This window comes from Salvelinus namaycush, chromosome 4, assembly GCF_016432855.1.
Source record: "Salvelinus namaycush isolate Seneca chromosome 4, SaNama_1.0, whole genome shotgun sequence".
Taxonomy (NCBI): Eukaryota; Metazoa; Chordata; class Actinopteri; order Salmoniformes; family Salmonidae; genus Salvelinus; species Salvelinus namaycush.
This window is the reverse complement of record NC_052310.1, coordinates 26,954,561-26,967,250: the sequence shown is the minus strand read 5'-3', so window position 1 is coordinate 26,967,250 and position 12,690 is coordinate 26,954,561. Positions and strand designations below refer to the sequence as shown.

At 41.3% G+C, this 12,690-nt stretch overlaps 1 protein-coding gene across 6 annotated transcripts in view; it reads left to right on the top strand.

The window, feature by feature from the left end:
• Nucleotides 1-12,690, top strand: part of LOC120046405 (RNA binding protein fox-1 homolog 2-like) — a 39,757-nt gene that overhangs the window by 23,101 nt on the left and 3,966 nt on the right. For 2 of the 6 annotated variants that reach the window (XM_038991610.1, XM_038991612.1), the window contains exons 7-10: nucleotides 9,884-9,971; nucleotides 10,102-10,158; nucleotides 10,291-10,435; nucleotides 11,308-11,353. In XM_038991610.1, coding sequence (XP_038847538.1) covers nucleotides 9,884-9,971; nucleotides 10,102-10,158; nucleotides 10,291-10,435; nucleotides 11,308-11,353 — 336 coding nt within the window. Of the gene's footprint in view, nucleotides 1-9,883; nucleotides 9,972-10,101; nucleotides 10,159-10,290; nucleotides 10,436-10,784; nucleotides 11,354-11,759; nucleotides 11,788-12,690 lie in introns of those variants that run through there. The other 4 variants (XR_005476796.1, XR_005476795.1, XM_038991611.1 and 1 more) reach the window with 4 other exon arrangements.

Below are 12,690 nucleotides of genomic sequence, written 5' to 3'. Positions count from 1 at the left end.
CAGTAACAATTATATGCAATCAAAGCAACTCATCACACTGATGTTTTGAAAGTGACATTTAAGACATTTGACTGTGGGATACCCCGACATTTGACGGACAAAGCCCTTTAAGTCTTGTCACCGTGCTGTCACACCACATTTCCCACCCTGAAGTACTGTAGTAACAGCGTATTGAACGTGTAGGTGTGTCTCTCACCGTGAAGCATGCCGCTCTTGTTGATGTGTTGGTGTGATGGGAAGTGATTGCTCCGTGGCGCAGAGTTTTAGACAGACATTAGATGCAGTAGAATATGAAGGTGCAGTCTATCACCCCAGTAGTGGTGGTAATGAGAACGAGCGACGTCTCGTCTCCTGGTGCTCTTGAGTCTGCATGCATCTCATCAGACACAGGGTCGCAGAGAGGAGAGCTCCTCACTCAGAGACCAACCATGTCACCACTGCATGAGCCTGAGTCTCTGACTAAAGAGAGAGCTGGGTGTGATAAGGACTAACTTACTGGGACTGTTCATCTGATCCTGCATGGCTGATCCGTTCTCATTCAGTGATAGATGTACGCTACACTACTGCAGGTGGCAAACCGCTCACAGCCTCCATTTGAAACAGTTCTGTCAGTCTTTTAAAGAAAAGGGTCATGTTCTTCAAGAAAACCAATCAGACTTGATGTTTAATCCTGACATTCCACCTCGGTGTCAACCTAATTGAAAAGGCATTGATTTGGATCCTTTTTCAACACGAGCTCTTTTACTTGAGCTTTAGATGTGAATTGGCTCAAATCAAAAGAAGGCTGTGATAACTCTGCTCCCCAGAACTGGATTACTGCTCTAAATGGGCTGTTTGTGATAAACTGGGCTTAGCTTTGGATTTAGTCATGGTTGTTGCTTGTTTCAGATACTTTGCATGATTGACAGAGAAAAAGAGGTGAACTTGTGAATGGATTGGTGTGGTTGTGTGTGTTTGTGAGAGGAGGGCAAAAGAAAAGGGGACAGGGAGTATGAACTGTTCCCTTTCCACTCCTCTCTCTTTCTCCCAGACCACAGGCTGCTCCATCTCTCTCTCTCTCTCTCTCTCTCTCTCTCTCTCTCTCCTTCACTCTCTCTCTCTCCTTCACTCTCTCTCTCTCCTTCTCTCTCTCTCTCCTTCTCTCTCTCTCTCTCCTTCTCTCTCTCTCTCTCTTTCTCTTTCTCTCTCTCTCCTTCTCTCTCTCTCCTTCACTCTCTCTCTCCTTCACTCTCTCTCTCCTTCACTCTCCCTCTCTCTCTCCTTCACTCTCTCTCTCCTTCACTCTCCCTCTCTCTCTCCTTCACTCTCTCCTTCTCTCTCTCCTTCACACTCTCTCTCTCCTTCACACTCTCTCTCTCCTTCACACTCTCTCTCTCCTTCACACTCTCTCTCTCCTTCACTCTCCCTCTCTCTCTCCTTCACTCTCCCATTCTCTCCAAGCCAGTCAAGTTTGTCTTCCTTTGTTTCTCCACTGTTATGTCTTTCCCTGTGTGACACTCCCCAGTCCTCACCCTCTTGTCTTGTATATGTGCACCTTGTGTGTAATACCTCTCATTGTATGTCCTTTCACATGTTATATTTTCGTCTTTAGTCCCTTACCCCATCCTTCTCTCTTTATCTTTTTTATTTTTATTCTAATGTAATTTTTTTGTGATTCATGGCAGAACTAAATGTTCCAAAGTCATTTCTTTATACAATTACCCCCCTCTGCAGATCAAAATATGAATCCTGCCCACGTCGCCTTTTACTAAGAATCATTTTATGCTACATTTCACTTAAGTATTTTTACTGCCACTCTTGACTGTGGGAGACATATTTTCAGACGCAATTAAGCCAATCTCTTAATACAAAAGTGGTCGACCTGGTTTTTGTGTCCCTTACTTCTATGACCACTATCATTTGTATACGTTGAAAGAAGCACCCCTCCAGTCTGTGTGTCTCTCTAGAAATGGAAAGACGCTCATGCATTGAGCAGAAACTCATTTTGGATGATTTTTCTCTCTCAAAAACTGTATCACTGCTTTCAACTATTATACCCATTTTATTTCACATTGGGGGGATTTAATTTATTGGGTTGTTTGTTGGTTTATTTATTTGTTATTATATTTTTTCTGTTTCCCTGATGACTTCTATGTGTGTTGTCAGTCTCCACGGTAACCACTCGCGTGTCCTCACGCTGTTTCTTCGGCAACGGTAAGTTGTGTATAAATGACATATTCGCTGATCTGACCCCCACCCCTCCCTTGAAAAAGGCAGTAGATGCAAAATCACACATTGTTTTGAATATTTCTAAAGGAACCGTTAATTTGGTAGTTCCAATCTGTCAATTAGCTCAGTGGCAGTAGATGCTGGGAGCAAGATGTACAGTAGTTGCATGCTTTAGTTATGTCCACAGCATCTTTGTTTTGTATATTACAAATCAATTTGAAGTATGGTAGCCTAGCATTGTTCTGATCTTCCAGCTATCCAGAGTAGAAGTCCCTGTTATGATGGGGCCTGCATTGACAGGGAAGGTAGCAGTGACGAGGCACACACATAGACAGACACAGACACACAGCCCATTGACAGCCTGGTCCAACTAGTAATAATAATGGATCCACCCCCCTCCCCTCCTCTCATTAACACCTCCCCGGAATGTCCAAGTTTAATCATCCTCCTCTTTGCAATGACATGGCTTACCAGAACCCATTTGATTAATACTTCATTGTATGTATATTTTTCCTAATGAATTGTTATCACCAGTAATGATAATAACCCATGGCTCTCTGGGAAGCTCCTGTTCAATTGTTATCATCCCTTCAGCTGCTTCAGTCAGTGTTAGTTAAGGCGAAAATAAATCTGTCATTATAACTTTTCTTTGTCTCTAGTGTTGGGTGGGTTTCAGATTCATGGAAGGGCCTGTGTAAAGGTGCAATATGCAGAAATCGCGTTTGCCATTTCCTGGTTGCTAAAATTCTAATAGTTAGCCTAATTTCTGTTTATTTGACAAACAAGTGACCTATAGTGTAGAGAGTCATTGTACCATTTAAACCGCTGTGAAATATATTTTCAATAATGGAAAAAATATAGTTTTCTTTCAGCTGTTTAAAGTAGAGGTCAACCGATTTATGATTTTTCAACGCCGATACTGATTGGAGGACCAAAAAATACCGATTAATCAACTGATTTTATTATAATTTTGTGATTTAAAAAAATATATACATTATTAAAAAAGAAATATATATATATATATATATATATATATATATATATATATATAGTGACAATTACAACAATACTGAATGAACACTTTTATTTTAACTTAATATAATACATAAATAAAATCTATTTAGTCTCATAAGTAATGAAACATGTTCAATTTGGTTTAAATAATGCAAAAACAAAGTGTTGGAGAAGAAAGTAAAAGTGCAATATGTGCCATGTAAAAAAGCTAACGTTTAAGTTCCTTGCCCAGTACATGAGAGCATATGAAAGCTGGTGGTTCAATATTCCCAGTTAAAAACTTTTAGGTTGTAGTTATTATAGGAATTATGACACGTTGACTATTTCTCTCTATACCATTTGTATTTCATATATCTTTGACTATTGGATGTTCTTATAGGAACTTTAGTATTGCCAGCCTAGTCTCGGGAGTTGATAGGCTTGAAGTCATTAACAGCGCTGTGCTTCAAGCATTGCTAAGAGCTGCCGGCAAAACTCAGTAAAGTGCTGTTTGAATGAATGCTTACGAGCCTGCTGCTGCCTACCACCGCTCAGTCAGACTGCTATATCAAATCATAGACTTAATTATAATAAACACAGAAATACGAGCTTTTGGTCATTAACCTCTCTTGGGTACGTGCGACGTTAGCGTCCCACCTCTTCAACAGCCAGTGAAACTGCTGGGTGCCAAATTCAAATACAGAAATACTCATTATAAAAATTCAGAAAACAAAACATATTTTACATAGGTTTAAAGATTAACTTCTTGTGAATCCAAGATTTTAAAAATGCTTTACGGCGAAAGCATACCTTACGATTATTTGAGAACATAGCCCACTAGACAAATCATTACAAACAGTAACCAGCCAAGTAGAACAGTTACACAAGTCAGAAATAGAGATAAAATTAATCCCTTACCTTTGATGATCTTCATATGGTTGCACTCAGCAGACATTCATTTACTCAATAAATGTTCCTTTTGTTCGATAAAGTCTCTATATATCCAAAAACCTCAGTTTTGTTCGTGTTTTCTTCAGTAGTCCACAGGCTCAAACGCAGTCAAAACAGGATGACAAAAAAATCTAAATTGTATCCGTAAAGTTCATAGAAACATGTCAAACGATGTTTATATTCAATCCCCAGGTTGTTTTTAGCCTAAATAATTGATAATATTTCAACAGGACAATAACGTCGTCAATTTAAAAGGTAAACAAGAAACGCACTCTCTCGGTCTCGCGCATGAAAAAGCTCTGTGACACTTTAGGGTCTACTCATTCAGACTGCTCTTACTTCCTAATTTTTCAGAATACAAGCCTGAAACAATTTCTAAAGACTGTTGACATCTAGTGGAAGGCATAGAAACTGCAATTTGAGTCCTAAGTCAATGGATACTGTAATGGCATTGAATAGAAAACTACAAAACCAACAAAAAAAATACTTCCTGAATCGATTTTTCTCAGGTTTTCACCTGCCAAATCAGTTCTGTTATACTCACACACTATTTTAACAGTTTTGGAAACTTTAGTGTTTTCTGTCCAAATCTACCAGTTATATGCATATCATATCTTCTGGGCCCAAGAAGCAGGCAGTTTAATTTGGGCATGCATTTCAATCCAAAAATTCCGAATGCTGCCCCCTACCCTAGAGAAGTTAATATGGTCAAATGCGGCAACTATCATTTCGAAAACAAATGTTTATTCTTTCAGTGAAATACGGAACAGTTCCGTATTTCATTGAACGGGTGGCAACCCTAAGTCTAAATATTGCTGTTACATTGCACAACCTTCAATGTTATGTCATAATTATGTAAAAGTCTGGCAAATTAATTACCGTCTTCACACAGTTCGCAACGAGCCAGGCGGCCCAAACTGTTGCATATACCCTGACTCTGCTTGCACTGAACGCAAGAGAAGTGACACAATTTCTCTAGTTAATATTGCCTGCCGAACATGAATTTCTTTTAGCTAAATATACTTCTGTGTATTGATTTTAAGAAAGACATTTATGTTTATGGTTAGGTGCATTTGTGAAACGATTGTGCTTTTTTTCCGCGAATGCGCTTTTGTTAAATCATCACCCATTTGGCGAAGTTGAAGTAGGCTGTGATTCGATGATAAATTAACAAGCACCACATTGATTGCAACGCAGGTTAACTAAGCTAGTTAACCTAGTAATATCATCAACCATGTGTAGTTAACTAGTGATTGTGTGAAGATTGATTTGTTTTTTTATAAGATAAGTTTAATGCTAGCTAGCAACTTACCTTGGCTCCTTGCAGCCACAAGGTCCTTTTGGCGCTGCACTCGCGTAACAGGTGGTCAGCCTGCCACACAGTCTCCTCGTGGATTGTAATGTAATCGGCGTCCAAAAGGCCGATTACCGATTGTTATGAAAACTTGAAATCGGCCCTAATTGATCGGCCATGCCGATTAATCGGTCGACCTCTGGTTTGAAGCTGGTGTAGAAAAATGAAAGTAAAGACTCTCAAACTAAGCTTAAGAACGGGAAGCATAGAAATAGCGCACATGGACCAGATCTTCCGTTTCTTAGACTTGCTTTCATTGAGAATGACACATCTGTAACTCGCATTTCTATTTGAATGTGGTCGGGTCGCCCAAAAAGTGACATATTGCAGTTTTAAATCCTAATGCACAAAATGTGGCTCGTCTGCTTTCAGACACACAGAAAGTAGTAAAGAAATTACAGTTACCATTTTCAAACACGTCCCATCAGTTATGCTGATTAGATAGTACAATAATTAATCAACCTGTTTAACCATGTTAAAAATGTTTGTTTTCATGGGAAGTTGGGTGCTATTTTATGATATAATATCAGTACTTGTTGTATTTCCAACTTGTCTAAGTCCTATCAACTGATTTCAGCCAATGTATGGCTGTGGATTGACTGTATTGATCGAATGGAATGTTGGCATATTGGCAGTTATTTAAAAAAAATCTATGGAAACATTCCTCTAAAACTGGCTGGCTTGCTAGCTAACAAACATACAGGGCAGATAAATTCTTCAAATTCATTATTTTATATCAGGGATGGGCACCATGGGTGTAGATAAAATGTTGCTCTTTTAGAGCTAGTTTACTGCAAAAAAATGTTTTTATCTGCAATGGGGCGGGAGAAGATTTTCCAATTTTAGAACAAATTTCATGCACTCTTTTTTAGTTTTAGAGTTAATTACGTGCAATTCTACACATTTTGCCATAAGGTGGAGAGTGATGTTTCCAGTTTTTAATATAATGTCTGTGAGACTGACTAACAAAATCAATGGGGGCCCCCGGGCTCTAATTCGACCTTGATTACTATATGTTTGGATGACTGACTGCTAGACTAATTTACCAATCTAAAACATGTTAGCTGACATGGGCTAATTTGACTCACATAAGATGAAAACAGTTGATGCACAACAAAAAATGTAAATTGCACCTTGTGTATTCTGCTTCGCAAAAGCAAGTTGTGACCCCGACTGAGTCGCCCCCCCCCCCCCCCCAATTAAAAAATATATATATGATATCCGAGGGCCTTCAAAAAGGGGGGCTGCGTCCACCAGTTTCCCAGCCCTGTTTTACATCTTATCACAGCATTGGCAAACCATAATTGACCAACTCCCTGACCAAAATGGCTGACCTTTATCCAATCATAAAAATATTAATGTCAATTCTAGTGTTCTAATTCCTAATTCTATGTGTTTTTCTGTGTTCTAAATGTGAAAGTATACTGCGCTAAAGTGTGTATGCTTTATGTATTTCACATTTTGAAACTTCAGGGAGAATCACTCATGGAAACCGATAGATTAACACAGGGGCACAGGCATTTGTGGGGTGGACACAGGCCCACCCACTGGGGAGCCAGGCCCTGCCAGACCCACCCAATCAGATTGGATTGGTCCTGTTGGCCATTCTGAATTTCTGCAGGCCCACCCACCAATTTCTGTCTACGCCCATGCATTAACAAAAGGTATAAGATTTATGTCCATTCAGCAGTCATTGTAAGTATATCTGTTACAGGAGTAGGTGAAATGGTAATTGTTTAGAAAAGATGGCTCATCCATCTGTCCATATTTTCTCTTCACAATGATAAGCGGCGTTAATCGTGTTGCTCTTAAAGTTTGAGGGTTTTTGAAGTTCAAGTAGCGAGCAGTAGGAGGGAATATTATGGAATGCACTTTGAGAATACTCAGTCAATAAAGTTTATAACAGCAATAACTTATCTCTCTGTAGTGAGTGCAGTAATGGGATTAACAACCAGGAGTTAAAGCACACAGATACATTCTGTTCTGTGAATTCCTTTATAGAGTAGCCTAATTTCTGAAAAGATTTGGGGTTTAACCAACTGTATATAAACACATTGGGTTTAACTGGGTGATCCTTTGGTCTGTCTTTTGCTGTCCTTTTAACTTCTCTTTGGTTTGGTTTTCCTTTATTGAATGGTGTGTGTGTGTATTAGTTTGTGTACTGGTCTTAGTTTGTGACACACAGTAATAATGCCTGGCAGTGTCTTGTATTATTTTATTTCTCTCTTTTTTGGGGTATGAGGATTGCTTTTCTCTCTCTTCTCTCCATCCTTTGGTGCTCTGTCTCTCTCCCTCCACATATAACTTAGTGAGATTTCTGGGAGAATGGTCACAGAATCTAATTGCTTTTTTTGAATGACGCACCTTGGTATTTGTTATTTTAGTTTTTGAAAAATAATTGTTGATTTTTGTTGTTGCTTATGTAGACGATGTCTCTCTCTTCCTTACACCATCTTTGTGTTTCCCTGTTTCTGTATGTGGACTGGCTCTGTATCTATCTCTCTCTCTTTCTCACCTGCATCCCTCTCCTGAACTCCTTACCTGTCCCATCTGTCTCTGTATGTGTTTGATATGGGAGTGCTGCGATTGTTTTGATTGGTCTCTATGCTGCATCCGACGCTTGCTGATTGGCTGAATTACATTTTTTGGTTCTTTATTCTCACTCTTGGTCATGTGATGCGCCCATATTTGGCTGCGTATAATTTCTGTCTTATAAAATTATTAATTTTGTCCAACAAATGTTTTTTGCACTCCTCTTTCTCTCCCCCCCTTTTTATGTATTGCTGTTGATTTCTTTTTAGGTTAACCCCGACAAGTTTGGTTTAATTTGAGGTCGATTTGGGTTACTTTGGTCCAGTTCTATTGGTACTGCTGTGGGCTTATGTCCTAAATTGAGGGGTGGGATGGGATGGATGGGGTTGAATGTTTATTATTAACCCATGCAGATGTGTTTCTCACTGGTCTCTGTTTGATTTGCATGTCTACCTCTCTGTGAGATTGATCAGATTGCATTACCTCCCCTGGCATTGACACACCACTAACTATACATAAGGAAATGGATCATTGACACACCACTAACTATACATAAGGAAATGCATCATTGCCCAGTTATCACACCCAAAATAGGGGTTTATAAATGACCCGGATATGAATGCTGTGATATAAAAAGATTATCAGCATTAATCTGATTCATTAGGCTGATTTATTCATTTTATTTTAGTGTCTTCACTCACAGGGACAATTATGTCAGCTAATTGAATCACTCAAGGCTGACCATCTCATTTGCAATGAAGGAAAATGAGGTAATTCTCATTTCCATTTGAATGAGGGCTGCCGTGATAGAGTATGACTAGTGGGGTGTTGAAGGTGGCTGAACCCATAATGGCCTTCTAAGTGGAACTTCGTCACATAGAACTCTCAAAGCTCTACAATTGGCTTTGTCATTAGTAGCTCACAACAAAGTTTGACATGGCGCGACGGCACACTCAAACTGTGCAATTGCACGACACAACAGTCATTCTCATAAACCCCATCAAAGGAGATGGATAAAGATTAAGGGAGCCTAATATGGCCCTTTGAAGTTCAGTGAGGGGATTAGCCTAGCTAGCAGCCATCTTGATTCAACAGCCGGGCGCAGCACTAGACAGAAATACCCGTCTTTGTTCACACACCTGCATACTGCAAACACATATTATTATTATCCTGCAGTGCCATGTACCCCAGCTCTTCTCCTTCACCTTATCTCTCCGTCTTCCTTTCTTCTCTTACCTATAAATCTCTCTTCTTCTCATCGCTGGGCTCAACCACTGGCCCTCAGTGTAGCTAGTTGTCTCCACAATGAATCATCGATTACATTCCTCTTGGGCAGAACACTTTAATTGCATGACTAAGATTCCCCCTAACAATCCTCCACCCACTCATGTACACACGCGCACACAAACACCGTAAGGGAGAGCAGAGACTACTTCATCATAACCGATGTTGTCAGCTGTCGTATAACTGGCTAGGGAGGAGGCAGCCTGGCAGGGATGAGTTAACGATGTGATGCATCAAACCCACCACCATATTGATGTGAATGATCCAGCGATGGTGAATGGGAGCAGACTGTAACTGTGGCCTCCCTGTATGTGTACACACAATCACCATCTTCTTGGCAAATGGTCTGATGATCTTAGACAGCAGGAGTGTTATTACCATTGTATTATTCACACATTCATAGTTAGATATGCTTTATTTTATGAATTGCTATCACGTGTAAATGTCTAAAATTGGTACACTTGTGTGATTGTCCTTTGTGTCAGAGTGTTTGTGTGTGTTTCCTCAATTGAATAGAACAGGCCAAACGTTGTGCTCACTGTCCCTCCTCCCACTCCCCAGGTTAACAATGCAACGGCCAGGGTGATGACCAATAAGAAGATGGTCAGCCCCTACCCCAACGGAGAGGCCCTTAGCACCCTGCCATATGGTAACCAGATGCAAACCACTCCATTAGCCTCATTATGATCCCTAACTAACTGTTAGTCAGCTGCCCATCTCCCTGTGTATCCCCTATCTATATGAAACCCTCCTGTTTCTGCCTTCTCTCTGCTTCTCAGCAGGGTGGAAGCTAAGCCCAATGGTGCAGGCCATGTACGGACCAGAGCTCTATGCAGGTAAACCTTGTCTTCCTCTTAGATTGCATGCCCTTCATTTCACCCAAATCTGTCTTAATTTAAATATCCCTAATTCATAGTGCCCCCAGGCATTGGACGTTCATATCCTCTCACTCCTTCCCTCTCCCTCAGTTCCAGGGTTCCCCTACCCGTCTGCGGCAGCGGCAGCCTCCACAGCAGCAGCGTTCCGTGGTGCCCACCTTAGGGGCCGGGGAAGGCCAGTGTACAGCGCGGTGCGTGCAGCGATGCCACAGCCTGCCCTCCCTGCCTACCCTGGGTAAGGGATTCAACTACAGAACCCATCCTCTGAACGGACACACTTAACATGACATTTATATACGTTCCTTCAGTAAATTCAGTAGTTTACTATAAATACCAATAAGTGTAATGTCATTAGTTTGGTAGTATAGACACAAACTCTCTCTGAGCAGAACAATAATTTGATCCTCTGCGTCACACTGCACACAAAGACCAGACACACTTTCTTCCTATTTTTCTATGTTGCAGTAATTCCACTAGATTGACTCACAGAGAAACTGTACTGTGTTGCATGTTGCTGGGCTGTGCCAGTTGGTTAATGGGGATGCAACTGCTGTGATATTCTGGATATATTTTTTTTAAACTAGTGTTGCAGGAAATTCCTCTTCCATATTTAATCCACTACTGCCTGACTTCAAACGACTGGCTGACTTGTCCTCTCAGCCTGTCCAGGACCTTGTCAATGTAAATGGGCCTCCGTTCCCTCTCCCTGGGGGATGCTGATAGAGGATGGTACCCTATAATACAGTCATGTTGATAATACCACTTGGTTCAGCAGTAATGGAACAAATAAATGGTAGTGTATTTCCTCTGCATGCTGCATGTGTGTGAAATAACTGTTCTATCTCTCTCCTTGTGCGTTCACTTTTCCCCTCAATCATCTCCCTGTTTACTTTCTTCCACACTGGCTTTCATTCCTGCCACTGGTCTTGGACCATCTCACTGTACACACCGACCCTGCCATCTCCACTGTCTGCCATCTCCACTGTCTGCCATCTCCACTGCTCCTGTTTCTCCATCCTTTGTCCCTCCCTATCTCCTCTCTTCACCCCTCTCTTCATCTGCCATCTCTTCTGTCTGCCATCTCCTCTGTCTGCCTTTCTCTCGTAGCGTGGTGTATCAGGATGGTGGGTTTTATGGAGCTGCAGACTTATACGTAAGTAAATTCCTACTCCTCACACTCCCTCACGACTCTCTCTCCTTTCTCTCTGTGCGTTTCTGCATGTGCATAATTAATTGCGCTGCACAGAGCTGCCCAAATGTGACTGAAAAAAACGACTGTTTCATGCACATGCACACTATGTTGAATTATGCTAATGGTTACACTCTGTACTTTACCATTCCACCGCTGCCTGGGATCACACCTGTGGGTCTGAGTTTTCCCAGAAGACAGACTGTAACAGAGGGTGTTGTAGTCTGGTGTTGTAACACGGGGTTCCAACATGGGTAGCCAGGCCGCTCTGTGTGCGCTTGTGTCAGGGCGCGTGTCTGTCAGTGTGCGTGTCTGTCAGTGTGCGTTCGTGTGTCCAGGTTGACAATGGCTGTTTCTGTTCTCTCTATAGAATAGTGTTTCAGGACTCTGTCATTAGTAGCAGATTGCCTCAGGTAGGGTCATTACCAAACACAGTGTGTATTTTTATTATCCCTCTGGTGATTATGATCTTTTGATGTTGTTTTGTTTTGAAACGGTAACTTGCTTTTCATTTTCCTACTAACTCACTGACATCTGCACAGGTGGATTGTGGGGAAGGGGTTTGTTACTAAGCTACTAAATGTGTTTTTTGCCAGTTTGTTCAAAGAGAACCTGGTCTCTGAAAGGTAGACTGCTGGCAGTGATAACATGAAAGGCGGCAGTTGTATTTGTCTTGAAGTCACTGGCAGAGAGCCTCTTTATTTCATGCAAACACCAATGTTCCCAGCACCATTTCTTATGATTGGAAGTTACCACATCCATTATGCTGAGTAACATCCATAGCTGGAACAGGTACAGAGATGAGCTGGAAGATGCTCTATCTGTGTAGCAGCAGTGCCCTGTGGGGCTGAAATGAAAGACGAGGAGAACACGGTTTCTTATTACTAAAGCCTGTCCCCAACCCCTTCCCGGTCTCGACTCTGGAGCTACAATTACTGAAGCATGCTGATCCACGTCTGCATGCACTACAGTCATAGGCCTACCTTTTCTCTCTCCCCCTTAACTTCTCTCACAGCCCCCCTCCCTCTGTCCTGTCACTAGTTGTACTGCAGGTTTCCAGGGGAATGCTCTGGGTTGTGTTCTGTATGATTAGGTCCAAATGCAGTGGTGTGTTCAAATAGATTTGCATTGAATTGGGGCATGCATGCTGTCTCAATGCCAGGAGGTGACACTGTGAGTGTGTTTGAGTGTAGCATCTCTATTTTCCCCCTCTCGCTTTGTCTTATATGCATATGAGAGAACACAACGATAATATGGATGGTTCGTGTAAATGTTACTTATCTTTCTCTATAATTCTGAAT